General features: G+C 45.6%; 1 protein-coding gene across 3 annotated transcripts in view; it reads left to right on the forward strand.

Annotated features, from left to right (window-relative positions):
* Positions 1–6,292: 6,292 nt before the first annotated feature.
* The window catches only part of CALU (calumenin), a 35,328-nt gene continuing 18,073 nt past the window's right edge, over positions 6,293–23,547 (forward strand). For 2 of the 3 annotated variants that reach the window (XM_075924887.1, XM_075924878.1), the window contains exons 1-2: positions 6,293–6,432; positions 21,621–21,858. In XM_075924887.1, coding sequence (XP_075781002.1) covers positions 21,638–21,858 — 221 coding nt within the window. In that variant the 5' untranslated portion in view covers positions 6,293–6,432; positions 21,621–21,637. The remainder of the gene's footprint in view (positions 6,433–21,620; positions 21,859–23,547) is intronic. The other variant, XM_075924869.1, reaches the window with a different exon arrangement.

Below are 23,547 nucleotides of genomic sequence, written 5' to 3' on the forward strand. Positions count from 1 at the left end.
TCAGCTCCCCTGGTGCCTGCTGCCTCCCAATTCCTCACCCTCCTCTGCTGTCCTGACTCCTGCCCTTCTCACTGCCCTCAGCCCTCCTGCGACCTGCCCCCCCTCCACCAGCCCTTCTCTCCCCTCTGTGCCCACTCCTCCAGTAGCCCCACTCTGATCATGTGAGCTACCCCTCCTTATCCCCTCTCCTAACACCTCCCTCTACACACCTGCCCTGCCTCTCTCCTCTGGTGCTGGTCCCTCCCTGCAAGTGTCTGCCCTTCTGCTTCACCCCCAGAATCTCCTGGCACCCGCACGTTCCCTTAGCCCTGCACCCTCCTGGTGCCCCCCCTTCCCTTACTGCCCCTGCACCCTTTGCCCTCTTTTTCCTTGATGCCCTCCCCCTCACCACTCTCTGCCCCTTTCCCCTCCTGCCCCCTCACACATGACTTGCTCCATCCCCACCTTTCTCATGCCCATCCCTTCTTTCAAGCCTTCTCCCAGCACCTCCCCCTCCCCCCTCTAGTCCCCAGTGCCCTTCCCCTCTCCTCTCCCAGCATCACCCTGTCCCCCCTCCCACTGACACCTCCCCTCCTGCCCTTTTCCTCATTGTCTCCACTTGGCCCCCTGGCATTTGTCTCATCTCCATCCTGTCTCTTGGTCCCTTCCTCTTCCCCTCTCCCCCTCTGCACAAGCCTCTTCCTTTCTCCACCCCCCAGTTTTCCCCCTCCCCTACCTTCTGCCTTCCACTTTGTGGGGCTGGAGTCTGCGCTTGGGCCCCAGACTTCGAACCCAGAGCTAGGCCACATGACGCAATGTGGTGCCGAAGAGTTTTAAAGTCCCAGGCTGTGACATTACGTCACGCCCGAGTGTCCTCCCTGCTCACCTGCAAATGCCATGCATGGCAGCAGCGCGTGCCAGTGAGGGGGAGCTGCACTGAGAGCTGCGCACGGCAGGGATGGTCTGGGGCTGAGGGGGATGCTCTGGGGGTGGGGTGGGAGGATGCATGGGGGGCCCACAAGGGGGCCCGCTCCAGGCAGATCCGGGGGAGAGACACAGCTCCACATATTACTGGAGCAGGGCTCCCGGCTCTGAATATTCACTTGCCGCCCATAGTGCCTGGCACGCTTCCGGGTTCAGGGTATGGGGCCCCTTTAGGCGCAGGGCTCTATTCGGGGGAATTGGGCGAATCGACCTAAGGCCGGCCCTGCATGCAACCACTTGGGTGTGCAATGCATGCCTTGCACACGCCAACAACACACCACTGGGTCAGGCTGAGCCGTGACACTAACATGGCTGGGAGGGTCTGGCAGCTAAAGCTACTTCATTCCCAGCAACGCAGCACCAAGGGTGTGAAGACTCCAGCTTGTGGTGCGGATTGCTGCTTGCCATCGGCTGCACACAACCTGGTGCCTGGCAGCACCTCACCCTGGCGGGGAGGGCTTGAGGCAGCAGTGAGATACGCAGATTTGACACCATGGCAAGCCAGGCACCATGATGTGGTGACACCATAGCAGGTTAGGCACTGTGAAGTGGGGATGCTGTGGTGGGTTGGGCACAGTGATGTGGTGAAGCCATGGTGGGGTGGGGCACTGTGATGTGGTGATACCATGGTGGGTGGGGCACTGTGATGTAGTGACGCCATGGTGGGGTGAAGCACTGTGATGTGGTGATGCCATGGCGGGTGGGACACTGTGATGTGGTGATGCCATGGCAGGTGGGGCACTGTGATGTGGTGATGCCATGGCGGGTGGGGCACTGTGATGTGGTGATGCCATGGCGGGTGGGACACTGTGATGTGGTGATGCCATGGCAGGTGGGGCACTGTGATGTGGTGACGCCATGGCGGCTGGGGCACTGTGATGTGGTGATGCCATGGCGGCTGGGGCACTGTGATGTGGTGATGCCATGGCGGGTGGGGCACTGTGATGTGGTGATGCCATGGCAGGTGGGGCACTGTGATGTGGTGACGCCATGGCGGGTGAAGCACTGTGATGTGGTGATGCCATGGCAGGTGGGGCACTGTGATGTGGTGATGCCATGGCAGGTGGGGCACTGTGATGTGGTGATGCCATGGCGGGTGAAGCACTGTGATGTGGTGATGCCATGGCAGGTGGGGCACTGTGATGTGGTGATGCCATGGCGGGTGGGGCACTGTGATGTGGTGATGCCATGGCGGGTGGGACACTGTGATGTGGTGATGCCATGGCAGGTGGGGCACTGTGATGTGGTGACGCCATGGCGGCTGGGGCACTGTGATGTGGTGATGCCATGGCGGGTGGGGCACTGTGATGTGGTGATGCCATGGCGGCTGGGGCACTGTGATGTGGTGATGCCATGGCGGGTGGGACACTGTGATGTGGTGACGCCATGGCGGGTGGGACACTGTGATGTGGTGATGCCATGGCAGGTGGGGCACTGTGATGTGGTGATGCCATGGTGGGTGGGGCACTGTGATGTAGTGACGCCATGGTGGGGTGAAGCACTGTGATGTGGTGATGCCATGGCGGGTGGGACACTGTGATGTGGTGACGCCATGGCAGGTGGGACACTGTGATGTGGTGATGCCATGGCAGGTGGGGCACTGTGATGTGGTGATGCCATGGCAGGTGGGGCACTGTGATGTGGTGATGCCATGGTGGGTGGGGCACTGTGATGTAGTGACGCCATGGTGGGGTGAAGCACTGTGATGTGGTGATGCCATGGCGGGTGGGACACTGTGATGTGGTGACGCCATGGCGGGTGGGACACTGTGATGTGGTGATGCCATGGCAGGTGGGGCACTGTGATGTGGTGATGCCATGGCAGGTGGGGCACTGTGATGTGGTGATGCCATGGCGGGTCACTGTAATAAGAAAAGCCAAAAAAGATTTTGAGGAACAGCTAGCCAAAAACTTTAAAAGTAATAGCAAAATGTTTTTTTAATTACATTAGAAGCAGGAAGCCTGCTAAAAAACCTTTGGGGCCCCTGGACGATCGAGATACAAAAGGAGCAATCAAGGACGATAAAGCCATTGCGGATTGACTAAATGATTTATTTGCTTCAGTCTTCACAGATCAGGATGTTAGGGAGATTCTCAACATCGTCCTTTGTGGGTGATGAATCTGAGCAACTGTCCCAGATTGAAGTGACATTAGAGGAGGTTTTGGAACAAATTGAAAAACTCAGCAGTAACAAATCACCGGGACTAGATGGCATTCACCCAAAGGCTCTGAAAGAACTCAAATGTGAAATTGTGGAACTATTAACTGTGGTTTGTAACCTATCCTTTAAATCAGCTTCTGTACCCAAGAACTGGAAGGCAGCTAACATAACGCCAATATTTAAAAAGGGCTCTAGAGGCGATCCTGGCAATTACAGACCGGTAAGTCTAACATCAGTACCGGGCAAATTAGTCAAAACAATAGTAAAGAATAAAATTGTCAGAAACATAGAAAAGAGTAATTTGTTGGGCAAAAATCAACATGGTTTCTGTAAAGGGAAATCCTGTCTTACTAATCTATTAGTGTTCTTTGAAGGGGTTAACAAACATGCGGACAAGGGGGATCCAGTAGATATAGTATACTTGGATTTCCAAAAAGCCTTTGACAAGGTCCCTCACCAAAGGCTCTTGTGTAAATTACATGGCCATGGGATAAGAGGGAAGATCCTTTCATGGATTGAGAACTGGTTAAAAGATAGGAAACAAAGGGTAGGAATAAATGGTAAATTTTCAGAATGGAGAGGGGTAACTAGTGGTGTCCCCCAAAGGTCAGTCCTAGGACCAATCCTATTCAACTTATTCATAAACAATCTGGAGAAAGGGGTAAGCAGTGAGGTGGCAAAGTTTGTGGATGATACTAAACTGTTCAAGATAGTCAAGACCAAAGCAGACTGTGAAGAACTTCAAAAAGATCTCACCAAACTGAGTGATTGGGCAACAAAATGGCAAATGAAATTTAATGTGGATAAGTGTAAAGTAATGCACATTGGAAAAAATAACCCAACTGTACATACAATATGATGGGGGCTAATTTAACTACAATTAATCAGTAAAGCGATCTTGGTGTTATCGTGGATAGTTCCCTGAAAACATCCATGCAGTGTGCAGCGGCAGTCAAAAAAGCAAATAGGGTGCTAGGAATTATTAAAAAAGGAATAGAAAATAAGATGAAGAATATCATACTGCCCCTCTCTAAAACTATAGTACGCTCACATCTTGAATACTGCGTACAGATATGATCTCCTCACCTCAAAAAAGATATTTTGGCATTGGAAAAGGTTCAGAAAAGGGCAGCTAAAATGGGGGGTTTGGAACAGGTCCCATATGAGGAGAGGCTACAGAGACTGGGACTTTTCAGTTTAGAAAAGAGGTCTATAAAATCATGAGTGGTGTGGAAAAAGTGAATAAGGAAAAGTTCTTTACTTGTTCCCATAATATAAGAACTAGAGGACACCAAATGAAATTAATGGGAAACAGGTTTAAAACTAATAAGAGAAAGTTCTTCTTCACACAGCGTGCAGTCAACCTGCGGGGCACTGTGATGTGGTGACGCCATGGCGGGGGGGCACTGTGATGTGGTGGCGCCATGGCGGGCGGGGCACTGTGATGTGGTGACGCCATGGCGGGGGGGGGGTACTGTGATGTCGTGATGCCATGGCTGGCGGGTGGGGCACTGTGATGTGGTGATGCCATGGTGGGCGGGCACTGTGATGTGGTGATCCCATGGGGGGGCACTGTGATGTGGTGATCCCATGGGGGGAGGCACTGTGATGTGGTGGCGCCATGGCGGGGGGGGGGGCACTGTGACGTGGTGAGGCCATGGCGGGGGGGCACTGTGACATGGTGAGGCCATGGTGGGGGGGCACTGTGACGTGGTGAGGCCATGGCGGGGGGATACTGTGACATGGTGAGGCCATGGTGGGGGGGGTACTGTGACATGGTGGCACCGTGGCGGGGGGGGGCACTGCGACGTGGTGAGGCCGTGGCGGGGGGGGCACTGTGATGTGGTGAGGCCGTGGCGGGGGGGGTACTGTGATGTGGTGAGGCCGTGGCGGGGGGGGGTACTGTGATGTGGTGGCGCCGTGGCGGGGGGGGCACTGTGACGTGGTGAGGCAGTGGCGGGGGGGCACTGTGATGTGGTGGCGCCGTGGTGGGGGGGGCACTGTGACGTGGTGGCGCCGTGGCGGGGGGGGCACTGTGACGTGGTGAGGCCGTGGCGGGGGGGGGCACTGTGACGTGGTGGTGCCGTGGCGGGGGGGGCACTGTGACGTGGTGAGGACGTGGCGGAGGGGCACTGTGATGTGGTGGCGCCGTGGTGGGGGGGCACTGTGACGTGGTGAAGCCATGGCGGGGGGGGGCACTGTGATGTGGTGACGCCATGGCGGGGGGGGGCACTGTGATGTGGTGAGGCCATGGCGGGGGGGGGCACTGTGACGTGGTAGTGCCGTGGCGGGGGGGGGGGGCACTGTGATGTGGTGAGGCCGTGGCGGGGGGGGGCACTGTGACGTGGTGAAGCCATGGCGGGGGGGGGGGGGCACTGTGATGTGGTGACGCCATGGCGGGGGGGGGCACTGTGATGTGGTGACGCCATGGCGGGGGGGCACTGTGACGTGGTGAGGCCATGGCGGGGGGGGGGGGCACTGTGACGTGGTAGTGCCGTGGCGGGGGGGGGGCACTGTGACGTGGTGAGGCCGTGGCGGGGGGGGGGGCACTGTGACGTGGTGAAGCCATGGCGGGGGGGGGGCACTGTGATGTGGTGACGCCATGGCGGGGGGGGGGCACTGTGATGTGGTGACGCCATGGCGGGGGGGCACTGTGACGTAGTGAAGCCATGGCGGGGGGGGGGGGCACTGTGACGTGGTAGTGCCGTGGCGGGGGGGGGCACTGTGATGTGGTGAGGCCGTGGCGGGGGGGGGGCACTGTGATGTGGTGACGCCGTGGCGGGGGGGGCTCTGTGATGTGGTGACGCCATGGTGGGTGTGGCCGGGCCTGTCAGCAGGGCTGGGGGAGGGGCAATCCGCGCTCAGGTAACCTAGGAGCCCCGCGCAGCCCCTCCCCCGGCTAACGGACATGCTCCCCTTTTCCCGCCCTTTCTAACGGTCACTCCTGCCCTCGCGGCAGCCGCAATCCTCAGCCTCGCGCTGACGCCTGCGCAGAGATGCCTCCCCCCCCCCCTTTTCCCGCGTCAGGGAGCAAGGAAAGGGAAAGCCCTGAACTGGGCGGAGCCGCGAGCCCGGCGCGCGCTTGAGGACGTGGCGCTTTCCAGCCAATCCCGGCCACGTCGCCGCCGCGCGCCGGCCGCGAAGGGGGAGCGCGCGCCCAATCGGAGCCCCGCGCGTGGCGGCGAGAGGGGCGGGGGCGGTCGGTGATTGGGTGGCCGAGGGGGCGGGGCCGGCGCCGCTGTTTCCGGCCGTGGGGCGGGTGGCGCGCTGAGGGCGAGCGAAGCCGCAGGGGCTCGTGGCAGGAGCAGGTAAAAGGGGAGGGGGCGTCGCCATCACCCGCCGGGGCCCGTATCCCGGGGGGTGGGGGGTGGGGAGGAGCCGCCCGCCGCCGCGGCCGGGGGCCCGGTGCGGCGCGAGGCCAGGGCCGCCTCTCAGCGCTTGTCTGAGGGGGGTGCTAGTGCGACCCCCCCCCCCCCCCGGCACTGGCGCGGGCCGCCCCTCCCCCGCCTCGGGCCGGTGTTATTTGCAGCGCCTCGCGGCCCCCCCCCCCCCCCCAGACTAGGCGCTCGCCTCGTGCCGCTCGGTGGGTGACCCCTACGGGCCGGACGTGGGCCCGGCGGGGGGGGGGGGGGGCAGCTGACTTCCTGCCTCCCCTCCTGAGAAACGGGGGGGGGCACTGCTGGGAAGCTGACCCGTCTCACTCCCCGAATGCCGACGGGAGAGCTGGAGAAGGCTTCGAGCTGCCCCCATTCCAGCTGTGCGGGGGGACGAGCTTCTCCCAATGAGACCTTGCTGTGCTGGTGACTCGTATTCATGTGTAGCCCGGCACAGGGTCTGGTAGCACTTCATAGACTAACCAAATGTGTAGATGGGATCAGGAGGCTTCTGCGCCCGCAAAAGCTCGTGATACCATCTATCCGAGGGGTCGCCCTGTTACTCTGGATCTGCACAGGCGACAAGGAGGCCTGTGAGTCTATAAGGTGCTACAGGACTCCTTGTCGCTCCTGCAGAAACCATCTGTATGTTTTGTTAGTCTATAAAGTGTTACCAGGCCATTTGTTTTTTAAGTTTATCCTGTACAGACTAACTCTGCTACCCCCTGCAGCTTCATCTTAATGCGTAACACAATTAGGTAGAAAAGCTTTGGTGGGATAGCCGAGTTAGTGTGAAGAAATGGGTTGTGCCCACGAAAGCTCATGATACCATCTACAAGTTTTGTTAGTCTCTAAGGTGCTGCAAGACTATTGGTTGTTTAAGTTTTTACAGCTAGGTAGAGTTTAAGTACCCAGATGATAAAGACCTTTATAAATGCCTTTAAACAAGTAGAATAGTGATAGAAACGTAGCTGTGTTAGTCTGGTGTAGCTGAAACAAAATACAGGACTATGTAGCACTTTAAAGACTAACAAGATGGTTTATTAGATGATGAGCTTTCGTGGGCCAGACCCACTTCCTCAGATCAAATAGTGGAAGAAAATAGTCACAACCATATATACCAAAGGATACAATTAAAAAAATGTGAACACATATGAAAAGGACAAATCACATTACAGAACAGAAGGGGGATGTGTGTCGGGGGGGAAGGAAGGTAAATGTCTGTGAGTTAATGATATTAGAGGTGATAGCTTCCTCAATTATCTTTATATCTTTTTTAAATTGTATCCTTTGGTATATATGGTTGTGACTAGTTTCTTCCACTATTTGATCTGAGGAAGTGGGTCTGGCCCACGAAAGCTCATCATCTAATAAACCATCTTGTTAGTTTTTAAATTGCTACATAGTCCTGTATTTTGTTTAAACAAGTAATCTTCCATTCTATGTTTTCTCGCAGGGTCTGTACATTGACTAGCTACATTGAGAGTATGTGAAGTAATCCCACTAAAATAGTCATCTCTGTAAAAACAGCACAGTTGGACACTACAGCTGTGTCTCCATGTCTCATGCTGAGAGTTACTGCATTCTTTTCCCCTTGCCCAGCCTATACAGCAGTGACCTTTGCTGTACCCACCAGCTTTTGAAATGAAAAAACTTCGAAGCTAGTACATACTTTTTGCATTTATCTACAGAAATAATTTGAGTAATGTTAAGCATTCCCTCTCCACCACTAGCTTAGTGTATACTCCTCTTTTCCGCCATGACCATGAGGAAAGACCTGGTGATTCTGTGAAAAAAGACAGATTCATTAAGCCGTGGGCTGTTTCATGGAACCTGTCAGTAGTATTTCAAACAAACAAAAAGAACTTTAGCATAATTCCAAGGTCCATGTCCATGTTTTTTCTGTGTACTGGAAGATATTTTTTTTAATGTATTATTGTAGCATGTAGGAGCCCTAGTTGTAGACCTGGACCCGTTTATTTACAGGGTCTACCACATATCAACTAGATGTATAGATGTGAACTGTAGTTCTGGAAGTGCCAAAGAGGTATTGAGTGATCTTTTTCTACGGATGACTATTTTCAAGTAAGGCATAACATGAAGATCAACATTCAGAATAACATTCACCGTATACAAGAGAGCTGTGAACTCCTGTTGAAATAGATCTCAACACAAAATCACTAATAACCACTTCCTAGTACTTAGCTATGAACTTCAAAACCCATTTGTGAAGGTAGATTAATAGGCTGTGTCTAGACTGGCCAGTTTTTCCGGAAAATCAGCCGCTTTTCCGGAAAAACTTGCCAGCTGTCTACACTGGCCGCTTGAATTTCCGCAAAAGCACTGACTTCCTACTGTAGGAAATCAGTGCTGCTTGCGGAAATACTATGCTGCTCCCGTTCGGGCAAAAGTCCCTTTTGCGCAAAGCTAAGGGCCAGTATAGACAGCTCAGATTTGTTTTCTGCAAAAAAGCCCCGATCGCGAAAATGGCTCTTGCGGAAAAGCGTCCGTGCCAATCTAGACGCTCTTTTCCAAAAATGCTTTTAACAGAAAAATTTTCCGTTAAAAGCATTTCCGGAAAATCATGCCAGTCTAGACGTAGCCATAGAGAGTGGACTGGGGTTGATTTTAAAAATACTGTTGGTTTTTTTTTTTCACTACATCACATGAGTGAGGTAAGTAAATGGCTTGCTTTTCTTATTGATTGTACCATAATTTGGAGCGTATTTAGATGTTGCAGAAGCTTTGTCATTTTTTAGACAGAGCTGTTAATGACTTGCAGAGAACATTCTCTTTAGTAATACCTTTTACTAACGATTTTTTTCTTATTTACATCTTTTCATTAGAACTAAATCTCTGATACCAAGTATGTGGTTGTCAGAGGATTCTAATGCTTGGATGGCATAAAGGATTAACGTGATTCATGTCCATGGTATAACTTTACAGGTTAGAACTAACTGTTGTTAGTGTCAATATCCAGCATGGAAGAAAATGCAATTGTAGCATCCAACAGCATTATTCCTAACAGAAGAGTTTTCGTTCTGGTCATCCTAGCTCAAATGGATAATATGATTAGGGTTCAGAGAATAGTAATAAAATTGACTAGAAGCACAGAACAATTTGTACCTGAGGAGCAATTTAAAAGATGGGGGACAGCTTAATTTAGAGAGTAGAAAAAATCATGGCACAAAGAGAAATAGAAAAATGACATAGCATAGGTTAAGTGGGAACAGCCAAATGACTTCCTCTTCTCATAACACAAGGACATACAATAAATAAAAAGCAACACATTTAGCCCTTATAAAAGGAAATGCTTTTAAATATGATTTTTAGTTAATCTATGGAATGACCTGAACAAAGAGATACTAAAGCCATGGCTTAGTAGGATTAGACATTTTGATAAATATTCATATAAACCCTTATGCTTCAGGAATTAAGCCAACTGCTAATTTACTGAGGTTGGTGAAAAATTTCCCTCACCTCGCCTTTTTTGAATGTTTTGTTTCATTATAGAATATTGGTATTTTTCTCTGAAGCATCTACTACCACATTCTCTGTGTTTGTAAGAACTTTGAAAATGTAAAGCAGTATACAAGTATTAATACTTCTCATAGTTCTAATGTCTGTGGTTAGAGTAGCTTTGTAAGACCTGAATTAGTGACTAAAGATTTTTAGATCTGTATATGCAGAACTTTTTGTTAAGTTGTACAGTTATAGTCTTTGATCAGAATATCAAAATTTGAAATACAGGTTGAACCTCTGTGGTCCAGCAGCATCTGTGATCCGGCTTGATTTTAGTTAGCCACATGTTCACTTTTCATGGGTGTGGCCAAGTTTCCCATGGTCCCATATTTGTTTACAGCCACCAGTTCTGGCTCTTGGTGTTCTGTGCTGTTTAACTCTAATTTACCCCAAATATCTTCTAAGAGCCCAGTAAGCAGTGGAACTGTTGGCAATGCTGCTGGAAAATATTGAGCTCCCTTGATTCAGCAGATTATTTGGTTCAGTACTGGTCAGGTTGCCAGGGTGCTGAACTAGAGAGATTCAACCTGTAATTAACAATGAGTGGTCCTGTAACACCTTAGAGACTAACAAGAAGATAAATAGATAGATGGCACAGCCCACTTCTTCAGATGAGTAGAGCAAAAGGTTTCCCTCATCTGAAGTAGTGGGTTGTGCCCACAAAAGCTCGTGATTTTTATATCTATAAGCACACACAACAATATTTTGTTATATATATATTTGTCAGTCTCTGAGGCACTACAGGACCACTCCATTGTGTGGGTTTTTTTTTTAAGTTACAGAATAACATGGCTACCCTTCTGAGACTTGTAATTAACAATGTTGTAATTCTAGTATGGTCCCAACATTTCATTAAATCAAACAGAATAATTGCATGAGACTCAATGAGAGTTCAGTTTGCTAGTTTGTTGTCTCTGTTCGCAGCAGATCTGTTCATGCAAAGTTAAGATGAGACTGCCTTGAATGCTTTAGTGCAGGGGTTGGCAACCTTTTCAAACAAAGGAGCCGGACTTCATCAAAATTCAGAAGAAGTAGTTGTCAAAGACCTGTATAAGAATGCTCGTTTGCATGACTGAAAATATACAACTTAATATTATTGATAGTTGACATGATGGTTAATCAATAGCATAAATTAAACATTGTACTCATACTTTATTTAATGGAACTTCTGCATCTTTTTGCATATTTATTTGAAGTTTACATCATAACTGCTCAAATTCAGGTTCATGTGCACATTCAAGCTGCACGAGTAATTAAGCATTTTTTAAATTTTGAATTTTTCATTTTAATTTTAAAAGTTGCATGCATTTTGGGAATGACAAGAGCCATATTTGGTTCCTTACTGAGCTGTATTTGGCTCGAGAGCCATAGGTTGCAGACCCCTGACTTAGTGTGACTAAGAAACCTAGCTTTATAGTGATAACATGCTTCTATTGCAGAAGCTAGCTGAGAACACCTGACATTCTTGGAGTTTTTCCAGATGATGTTTCCTCCTTCCTTCCAAATGCTTCAGCATTCAGTTTATCAAAAATTCTTTAACTAAACTACAATTTGATATGGAAAGGAAATTTAATCCTTTATAATTTAGTATTTTCCTCATATTACTTATTTGCATTTCATTAGCCCCCAGCAGCTCCTGTCAGGATTGGAGCCTCATTGTGTTGGGCTCTTGACAGAAAAAAGTTCCTGCTTGTTTGCAGTATAAATTGAGACAAGATGTGAAGTGGGTGGGGAAGAGAGAGATAAGTCACTAACTGCCTTCACGCTAGAATTTCCACTACATATGTTTGTTTGATCATCTTGATTATGTAGCCATGAGAAGATATGCTTTTATTTTCCTCTGAGACACATGCAGTGCAGTTGAATTTGATCAGAAAGGTTGGTTGCCTTTTTCAATTTTACCTTTTCTCTGTCTGCTCCTTGTAATGTTAGACAGGCGTGGTTTATAGGAAATGCAGGATTTGCTATAAGGAATTCACCTTGTGGTCCAATCAAGTCCCGTAATTTGGTTCCAGCAGTAGCCAGATGCTTCAGCAGAAAATTTAAGAAACATCACAATGCAAAGTTAAGGAATGTTCTACTCATAAAAGTTTATTTCTAACCCCATTCTTTTAATGTTTGATTTAATGCACTAAACATAAGGGCTTACATTCATTAAGCAAAAACCCAACCCTTTTTCAGTGTACCATACAGAGTTGATAAAAATTGATGACTTTTTTAAAAAATCCCATTTTCTATTTATAAACCAGGTTTATTTTTTAAAGACAAAGCATTTTGAAATTGACAGCCTATATTAAGGCTTAAACTTGCCATGTATTAAAATAATGTAAATTACATTAAAAATATTAAGCAGTACATATTTGCCACCAAGTTTTAGGGAAAGTCAAATCCAGGCTCATCGTTAACTGTTTAAATGATTACACTGTGGCAACCCTATTACCAACTTTTTTTTTTTTTTTTTGAGAAAAATAAAGTACATATGCATGATTAGAACTGTTTTAAATCAAGGTTTTCTGCTTGCTGATTAAAATCAATGACTCACATCACTTTGATTTAAATGAGTCCATCCTGGTAACAAAGCTGTACATGGTTGTATTATCCAAAATGTCTAATTCTGTTGCAAACCTTACTAAGTTCCCGGGTTCAGTGATTCCTTATGATAATGAATTTCATAGATTGATTATGCATTTTGTGTGTGTACGTGGGGGCACTTTATTTGCAGCCTTTTTATTTCATTTGATGTCACTTTGTTCATGTATTATGAGTAGTTAAATAGGGGCTCCTGCTTTGTCTTCACTTTACCTTTCCTTATGTTGTATGTCCCCTGTAATGTTCTTTCTTATACAAAACAATCTGAATTTTTGAAAGTTTCAGGGGGGGTAGTTGAGTTAGTCTGTTACAGGAAAAACTTAAACAACAAATAGTCGGGGAGCACTTTAAAGACTAATGAAACATGTAGATGGTATCATGAGCTTTCGTGGGCACAGCCCACTTCTCTGATCATCTGAAGAAGTGAGCTGTGCCCACGAAAGCTCATGATACCACATGTTTCATTAGTCTTTAATGTGCTACCAGACTATTTGTTGTTTTTTTTGAATTTTTGAAGTCTCTCTATACCTTTATTTTAGTGTGGCACTGTGAATATCTATCAATTCTTCTAAATCTTCTTATAGTTGAGAGTCAGAACGTAAGCGCATACTATGATTTATAGAATAACTTTATAATTTATAATCGTTGTATGTCAGCTTCAATATCACAAGTTATAATGTGGTCTGCTTTGAGTCTGGCAACTCCAAATATGGAGTTTTTGTGTAATATGAATTATGATACTCTTTGTCAAGGCTGCTTGTTCCATATGTTTCAACTTCATATCCTTTGGGTGTAAATATTAGTTACACAGCAGGATTATCTTTATCTGATGATTTCCTCTGTTATAACAACCTTTAATCTCTTTCCCTGCTATGGAAACCTACATCTTTGTTGAATGTGGCAATTGAATCTGACCTGACAACTTCTCAGTGATTCACGTGGCAGACAGATTACACAAATCCATTGGATATTTTAATTATTGTTTCTGTGCTATTTACATAATGTAAACTAATATTTGTAATGTGGTTATGTGCCACCTAAACATCAGAAATACTGTGACCTTGTATGAAGACTCAAGTAACTGTTCAAGTATTTATTTAACTTTTCCCTCTTGTTTCACTTGCTTAAAGGATTGCAAACTGTCCTTTCGTTTCGCAGTTTAACCTCTTGAAGTAGTTGAAACTAATGTGGGAGGCTTTTTCACGTCTACTATTTCTGTAAAATAGAACTTGGTTTTATAAAGCCATTCTTTCAGGACTTCACTCTTTTTATGTAAACATATCTCTATTTGTACCACAGTAGGTGCATTGAGTACCTAGGATTTAGGTATTAGGTAGAAAAATGTTACCTACTCATACTTCTGGATACATGTTGTGTCTAAGTAAATCAGATAATAAAAGGACATATTTGTGGGAGATGGGAGAGACACTTGATTACCTGAGGAGATTGTGACGGTTTCTTAGAATCATAGGATTGGAAGAGACCTCAGGAGGTCATCAAGTCCAACCCTGTGCCCAAAGAAAGACCAACCCCAACTCAGTCATCCCAGACTGGGCTTTGTCAAACTGGGACTTAAAAACCTCTAAGGATGGAGATTCTGCCACCTCCCTAGGGGGATGTCTACACTTGCACCCTCTTTCAAGAGAGGGATGCAAATGAAGCCGGGATTTAAATATCTCATGTTTCATTTGCATATTCACATTATGGTGCTATTTCAAAATAACAGACGCTGTTAAGACGCAGTTATTTCAAAAGAGAACCCACCCCTCAAAATAACCCTTATTCCTCATACAGTGAGGTTTACCAGTTATTTCGAGAAAAGGGTTTTCTCTTGAAATAACCGCGTCTTAACAGGGTCTGTTATTTCAAAATAGTGCCATAACGCAAATATGCAAATGAAGCACGGGATATTTAAATCCTGGCTTCATTTGAAATTTCAAATGTGTTCATTTGCCATCCCTCTCTTGAAAGAGGGTGCAAGTGTAGACATACCCTAGGTTACCCATTCCAGTGCTTCACCATCCTCCTAGTAAAATAGTTTTTCCTAATGTCCAACTTAGCCTTCCCCTGCTGCAACTTGAGACCGTTGCTCCTTTTTCTGCCATCTATCACTACTGAGAACAGCCTGTCTCCATTGTCTTTGGGCCCTTCCTTCAGGTAGTTAAAGACTGCTAAGAAATCCCCCATCATTCTTTTCAGTAGACTAAACAAGCCCAAATCCCTCAGTCTCTCCTCATAAATCATGTGCTCCAGCCCCCTAATAATTTTTGTTGCCCTCGCTGGACTTTCTTCATTGCCTCCACATCCTTTCTGAAATGGGTGGCCCAGAATTGGACACAATACTCCAGATGTGTCCTCACCAGTAAAGGGGAATAATCATTTATTTAGATTTGCTGGCAGTGCTCCTCCTAATGCAATCCAATGTGCCATTCGCCTTCTTGGCTACAAGGGCACACTGTTGACTCATATTCAGTTTCTCATCCACTGCGATCCCCAGGATTTTTTCTGCCAAACTGCTGCTTAGCCAGTTGGTCCCCAGCCTGTAACAGTGGTTGGGATTCTTCCATCCCAAGTGCAGGACTCTACTTTGTCCTTGTTGAACCTCGTGAGATTTCTTTTGGCTCAGACCTCCAACTTGTCTAGGTCACTCTGGACCCCATCCCTATCCTCCAGCGTATCTACCTCTCCCTATCCTCCAACGTATCTACCTCTCCCTATCTTAATGTCATCTGCGAACTTGCTGAGAGTGCAATCTGTCCCTTCATCAAGGTCATTAATAAAGATGTTGAACAAAACTGGCCCTAGAATTGACCCTTGGAATACTGTGGGAGACCATATCAAAAGCTTTGCTAAAGTTAAGATATATCACGTCCACTGCCTTCCCCATGTCCACAGAGCCTATTATCTTGTCATAGAAGGCAATCCGGTTGGTCAAGCATGACTTGCCCTTGGTGAATCCATGTTGACTATTCCTGATCACTTTCGCCTCTTCCAAGGTCTTCAAAATGGATTCCTTGAGGATCCGCTCCATGATTTTTCTGGGGACTGAGGTGAAGCTGACCGGTCTGTAGTTCCTAGGATTGTTCTCCTTCCCCTTTTTAAAGATGGGTGCTACATTTGCCTTTTTCCAATCATCTTGGGACCTCCCTTGATCGCCACGAGTTTTCAGAGAAAATGGCCCCCTTCATGTTAGCATCACAGGGGATCCTGCCCATCAGTTTTCTGATGGAGTCAAAGTCTGCTTTTCTGAAGTCCAGCATCTGTATTTTACTGCTCCCTTTCTTCCTTTGCTCAGGATCCTGGATTCGACCATCTCACGATCACTACTTCCCAGGTTGCCGCCCACATCTACTTCACCTACTAAATCATCCCTTTTTGTGAGAGCAGGTCAATCTGTGCATGTCCCCTGGTCGGTTCCTTCAGCACTTGTACCAGGAAGTTGACCCCCAACATTCTCCAGAAATTCCCTGGATTGTCTGCGTACTGCTGTATTGGCCTCTCAACAGATGTCAGGGTGATTAAAGTCCCCCATGAGAACCAGGGCCGGTGATCTGGAAGCTTCTCTTAGTTGTCTGAAGAAAGCCTCATCTGCCTCATCCACCTGATCTGGTCTATAGCAGACACCCACCACGACATCACTCCTGTTGCTGCCACCTCTAAACTTAACCCAAAAACTCTCAATGGGCTTTTCTCCTGCTTTATACTGGGGCTCTAGCAATCCTACTGCTCTCTTACATATACTGCATGACTCCTCCGCCTTTTCTCCCCTGCCTGTACTTCCTGACCAGTTTATACCCTTCCGTGACAGTGCTCCAGTCATGTGAGCCATCCCACCAAACCTCTATTATTCCAATCAAATCTTAGTTATTTGACTGTGCCAGGTTTTCTGATTCTTCCATCTTGTTTCCCAGGCTTCTTACATGCGTGTACAGACACCTTAGATTGCCCTACCTTCTCCGTATGAATCCGGGGTTATGAGCAAACTTGTACATAATATTAGTCTCCTAGAAAGACTTGGCAAGAAGAAGAGATGTGCATTTGTAATCTGATTCTAGGGTTTGAAGATTACTGAACTAACTAATCAGGATTCCAAATAAACAGCCTACAATTGCTTTTACCTGTTTGTATTGGATGTGTTAGGCTAAGGACATTTAGGGCTATGATGGCTGTAAAATTGTGAATCTTCTTACTGTATGAATCTAATTAATGAAACCTGAATATTAGAGTTGTGCCAAGTTAAACATTAGTCTTCAATAAGTATTTCCACAACACACACACTATTCATTAACTTTTAATCCAGGCTCTGCACTGATCATTTTAATACCTACCTGCAATGTATCATTTCTAATTTGGCTGCAGCCTTCAATTTGATCACCTTTGGCGATCGCTTCTATGTTTAATGTGGGGGCGATAAAGTAACATCTAGATTAGGGATATAAACATTTAAAAAAACATTAACTGTGTAACCGATAAAATTTCTACCAGTCGCACAGTTAACCGCAGCTCCCAGCCCCACAGAGAGGTAGGGGAGGGGCAGGAGAGTTTACCCTGCACAAGCTTATTGGTTAACTGGTTAAACCCTTACATCCCTAATCTAGATTGATAGTGTCAAACCAGAAGGCTGTGTGGGCAGGATGTGGCTTACATGAAATATTAAAATCTTAGATTTTGCAGAATTGTTTTAGAAAAGCAGTATCTAGCTCTCGTGGTTGCAAAATTTACTTAGGAAATAGCCACATTGTTCCTGGCTGGCTGCAGACTCAAAAAGACAATTGGGCTGAGGTGTGCCTCCCTGTCCCTGTTAATTTAACTCAGCGGTTCCCAACCTTTTCCAGATGGGGACCATTTTGACAATTCAGGAAGACTTGGTGACCCAGGGCAATTCAAGAAATGTGTGAATGGCTCCTTAAGAGCCACCTGGGGAGACACCTGGTGACCCTTTTGAAATGTAATGGCGACCCATATTTGGGAAGCCCTGGTTTAATTGGAGCGATGGCATGGGGAAATAGTAGGACTGAAACCCATAAGAGGTGGATTTGGAAGTTATTTCAGCAAAGGGAAGGCAAAAGGAAGAAAGGAGTAACAATATAAAGATCTGGGAAGTGGGAAAGAAATTGAGAAAGGAGGATTGGATTGGGGAACAATACTTCTGAAAGTGAGAGTTTTGCAATTGAGTGATGCCAAATAAAAAAAAAATCTTTATTTTCATAGAATCGTAAAATACTAGGACTGGAAGGGACCTCGAGAGGTCATCGAGTCCCGTCCCCTGCCCTCATGGCAGGACCAAATACTGCCTAGACCATCCCTGATAGACATTTATCTAACCTGCTCTTAAATATCTCCAGAGATGGGGATTCCACAACCTCCCTGGGCAATTTATTCCAGTGTTTGACTAACCTGACCGTTAGGAACTTTTTCCTAACATCCAACCTAAACCTCCCTTGCTGCAGTTTAAGCCCATTGCTTCTTGTTCTATCCCCAGAGGCCAAGATGAAAAAGTTTTCTCCCTCCTCCTCATGACACCCTTTTAGATATCTGAAAACTGCTATCATGTCCCCCCTCAATCTTCTCTTTTCTAAACGAAACAAACCTAATTCCTTCTGCTTTCCCTCATAGGTCATGTTCTCTAGACCTTTAATCATTCCCATTGCTCTTCTCTGGACCGTCTCCAATTTCTCCACATCTTTCTTGAAATGCGGTGCCCAGAACTGAACACAATACTCCAATTGAGGCCTAACCAACGCAGAGTAGAGCGGAAGAATGACGTCTCGTGTCTTGCTCACAACACACCTGTTAATGCATTCCAGAATCATGTTTGCTTTTTTTGCAACAGCGTCACACTGCTGACTCATATTCAACTTGTGGTCCACTATCACCCCTAGATCCCTTTCTGCTGTACTCATTCCTAGACGGTCGCTTTCCATTCTGTATGTGTGAAACTGATTGTTCTTTCCTAAGTGGAGCACTTTGCATTTGTCTTTCTTAAACTTCATCCTGTTTACTCAGACCATTTCTTCAATTTGTCCAGGTCATTTTGAATTATGACCCTATCCTGCAGATTAGTCGCAACCCCTCCCACCTTGGTGGTATCTGCAAACTTAATAAGTGTACTTTCTATACCAATATCTAAATCGTTGATGAAGATATTGAACAGAGCCGGTCCCAAAACAGGCCCTTGCGGAACCCCACTTGTTATGCCTTTCCAGCAGGATTGTGAACCATTAATAACTACTCTCTGAGTATGGTTATCCAGCCAGTTATGCACCCACTTAATAGTAGCCCCATCTAAGTTGTATTTACCTGGTTTATTGATAAGAATATCATGCAAGATTGTATCAAAAGCCTTACTTAAAGTCTAGGTATCCCACATCCACCACTTCTCCCTTATCCACAAGACTCGTTATCCTATTAAAGAAAGCTATCAGATTGGTTTGACATGATTTGTTCTTTACAAATCCATGCTGGCTGTTCCCTATCACCTTGCCACTTTCCAAGTGTTTACAGATGATTTCCTTAATAACTTGCTCCATTATCTTCCCTGGCACAGAAGTTAAACTAACTGGTCTGTAGTTTCCTGGGTTGTTCTTATTTCCCTTTTTATAGATGGGCAGTATATTTGCCCTTTTCCAGTCCTCTGGAATCTCTTCTGTCTCCCATGATTTTCCAAAGATGATAGCTAGAGGCTCAGATACCTCCTCTATTAACTCCTTGAGTATTCTAGGATGCATTTCATCGGGGCCTGGTGATGTACAGGCATCTAACTTTTCTAGGTGATTTTTAACTTATTCTTTTTTTATTTTACCTTCTAAAACTACCCCCTTCCTACTAGCATTCGCTATGTTAGGTGTTCTTTCAGACTTCTCGGTGAAGACCGAAACAAAGAAGTCATTGAGCATATCTGCTATTTCCAAGTTTGCTGTTACTGTTTCTCCCTCCTCACTGACCAGTGGGCCTACCCTCTCCTTGGTCTTCCTCTTGCTTCTAATGTATTTATAAAAATTCTTCTTGTTTCCCTTTATTCCGGTAGCTAGTTTGACCTCATTCTGTGCCTTTGTCTTTCTAATCTTGCCCCTGCATTTCCGTGCTGTTTGCCTATATTCATCCTTTGTAATTTGTCCTACTTTCCATTTTTTATATGACTCCTTTTTTATTTTTCGATCATGCATGATCTCGTGGTTAAGCCAAGGCAGTCTTTTGCCATATTTTCTATCTTTCTGACACATCGGAATAGCTTGCTTTTGGGCCCTTAACAATGTCCCTTTGAAAAACTGCCAACTCTCCTCAGTTGTTTTTCCCCTCAGTCTCGATTCCCATGGGACCTTACCTATTAGCTCTCTGAGCTTACCAAAATCCACCTTCCTGAAATCCATTGTCTCTATTTTGCTGTTCTCCCTTCTATCCTTCCTTAGAATTGTGAACTCTATGATTTCATGATCACTTTCACCCAAGCTGCCTTCCACTTTCAAATTCTCAACTAGTTCCTCCCTATTTGTTAGGATCAAATCTAGAACAGCTTCCTCCGGTAGCTTTTTCAACCTTCTGAAATAAAAAGTTGTCTCCAGTGCAGTCCAAGAACTTATTGGATAGTCTGTGCCCCGCTGTGTTATTTTCCCAATATATATCTGGATAGTTGAAGTCCCCCATCACCACCAAATCTTGGGCTTTGGATGATTTTGTTAGTTGTTTAAAAAAAGCCTCATCCACTTCTTCCACCTGGCTAGGTGGCCTGTAGTAGACTCCTAGCATGACATCACCTTTGTTTTTAATCCCTTTTAGCCTACCCCCAGAGACTCTCAACACTTCCGTCTCCTATGTCCATCTCCACTTCACTCCAAGTGTGTTCATTTTTAATGTTTAAGGCAACACCTCCTCCCTTTTTTCCCTGTCTATCCTTCCTGAGCAAGCTGTACCCTTCTATAGAAACATTCCAGTCATGTGTATTATCCCACCAAGTTTCTGTGATGCCAACAATGTCATAATTGTACTTATTTATTAGCGCTTCCAGTTCTTCCTGCTTATTTCCCATACTTCTCGCATTTGTATATAGGCATCTAAGATCCTGATTTGACCTTGCCTCCCCTTTTTGCCCTGACCCTCCTTTCTCTCTGCCACGGTAGCCCACACTCCCTCCCATTTCCGACCCATCTCCCAGGTCCCCATGTTCTCCACTTACCTGTGGGCTTTGCTCACCTGTCCCCGTCGAACCTAGTTTAAAGCCCTCCTCACTAGGTTAGCCATTCTGTGTCCATGTAGGGTCTTCCCCCTCCTCGAAAGGTGGACGCCATCCCTGCTTAGCAGTCCTTCCTGGAATAGCACCCCATGGTCGAGGAAGCAAAAGCCCTCCTGGCGACACCATCTTCACAGCCAGGCATTCACCTCCAGGATGCACCTGTCTCTGCCTGGGCCCCTACCTTCCACAGGAATGATCAAAGAGAATACCACCTGCGCTCCAAACTCCTTCACCCGTACTCCCAGAGCCCTGTAGTCACTCTTGATCCTCTCAGTGTCACACCTCACAGTATCATTAGTGCCCAAATGGATGAGTAGCGTGGGGTAGTAGTCAGAGGGCCGGATAATCCTCGACAATGCCTCCGTAACATCTCGGATACGGGCCCCCGGCAGACAGCATACCTCCCGAGATGAAATGTCAGGGTGACATATGGGCGCCTCTGTCCCCCTCAGAAGAGAGTCTCCGACCACCACTACCCTACGTTTCCTATTTGCAGTGGTGGCAGCAGTCTTGAGGGTACGGGACTTCTCCTCCGGTGTAGGGGGTGATTGCTTATCTCCTGTATAAAGAAGAGCATAACGGTTTCCTAGTACCATGGCGGGAGGGTATCTGCTTGTAATCCATGGGGCAAGGCAGAACAAAATGAAAAGGTGGGAGAGAAATTCCTGGTGCCTATGCTTATATCCATCCATCTTTCATTATCAAACACAGAATGTTGAATCTGACTTAATATCTTGGGAGAGGCAAAGCCCTAAATAACTTATCTATTCATATCTCAAAGGTTCATCTTGAATCGTCATGACCAGTCAGCAGCTTCTTGTGTATTTATCCCTTTTTGTGGTCTGTGTCCTGACCAAACCCACAGACAAGAAGGACCGTATTCACCATGACCCACAACTCAGTGACAAGGTCCATGATGATGGACAGAACTTTGACTATGACCATGATGCTTTTCTTGGTGCCGATGAGGCCAAGACCTTTGACCAGCTGACACCAGAGGAGAGCAAGGAGAGACTTGGGTAAGGAATCTATAAAATAAAAAGCTATTTGTGATAAGAACTACTTAACGTTTTTCTCATCTGGAATTTTACAAAATACATTTCCCATTCTTTGAAATGTAATCCTAAAACACAAATCGTACATATTTTGAAGAGTTTGTTTGTGGATTAGTTTGTGAAAAATAAAGTCATACTTTGGGATTATCTACAAATACTAAATTTTACATAAACAATCCTGCCACTTAGATTAGCAGAATGTACTACTTTTTACACTGGAATATGATGGACGAAAAGTTTAAATAATTATTTTTGTTTTTATTGGAAAAAAGTCATGACTATATTGATTAGAGTTCATAAAAATATTTTCTAACAAAATTAAAATCGAGTTGCCTATTCAACTTTCATTATAGTGCAAAGAAAATTTTTACTGTTACAAATCACAAAATAATTCAAATTAGTTACAGAAAGACTAATGGAAACGTGACGAGTTTCTGATTCAAATTTACTGTGTATAGTAATTATTCAATAAAATGATTAATGTTTGAAGTTGAAATTTTACTTCCCATTTGCAAGCACATTAATTAAAGATTCTATGACATATATTTAATTTCTATGACATATATTTAATTGCGTAGATTAATTTGTAATCTATGCAAAATTACTTTACCCAGTCAACGACGGGCCTTAGTTGATCATTGATATTTCTCCTATACCAGATGACTGTTCGGTACACATGTTCTAAATTTAAAACTTGAAAATGGGGTTCAAAAATCAGTAGTAGCTCCAGTGTGGTCTGCAAGCCAAACATAACTTCACAAGGCTACAGGTTGTCTGCAGCACACCTCATCTTTAATATATGGAACTGTTCCTTGTGGATTTTAAAGATCTCCTCATGCTTTATGGTCTTGCCTCTCATATCAACTTAAAATACCATGCTGGGCTTACAATATCCACGAACCTAGTGAACTACAGGTTGGTACAACAAATAAATCAAAATATATGTCTTTGCTGTTTGCTCTATTCCCTACAGTTTAAAGTAACAGATTTCTAGCAAGTTGCTGAACAAAGCTTGGCTTCTATCTTAAGGAATCACTAAAACCCACTGGAAGCTTTTGTGCTCTTTAGCCATATTAATTCTGATCTAGGAGGCAACTAATACACAAAAAACCACATCCATTGACACAAGCAAATAAAAATAGGATATTTTTCAATTAATTTTTTTTACTACTTTTACTCTAATTGGCTGCCATTGATAATGCCAGCTTCAGGATATGACCTTGAGAAGGATATGGTAAGAGCTGGGATGCAGCAATTTTTTACTATTCGATGTAACAGGGTATTCCCCTCTGTCCAAGAGTCACATAGCTGCACCTATCAGTGCTGTGGTTTATATTTGGTTTTACACTTCGAAGCATAAGCCTATCCAGTACAGAAAGCTGTGGCACTTGTGAGAGCCCTGCCTACCACGCCTCAGCACACAGCCTTACTAACTTGCCAGATACTTTAATATTAATTTTTCAGTTTTATTTAAAGGAATATATCAAGTTTAAAACTTAAATGTCTTTGTAAAGTTATTACAGCATAAATTGCATTTTGCAATTTACTTTCCACTTTGTTTTTTTTTTCCCCTCAGCTTGGCAATGAAATTGGATTAATCAATTTAGCTGTTTCGTTCTCATGCTTAATTCTTGCCTCATAAATGTAAAAAGA

The sequence above is a fragment of the Pelodiscus sinensis genome, chromosome 1 (assembly GCF_049634645.1).
Source record: "Pelodiscus sinensis isolate JC-2024 chromosome 1, ASM4963464v1, whole genome shotgun sequence".
NCBI classification, from domain to species: domain Eukaryota; kingdom Metazoa; phylum Chordata; order Testudines; family Trionychidae; genus Pelodiscus; species Pelodiscus sinensis.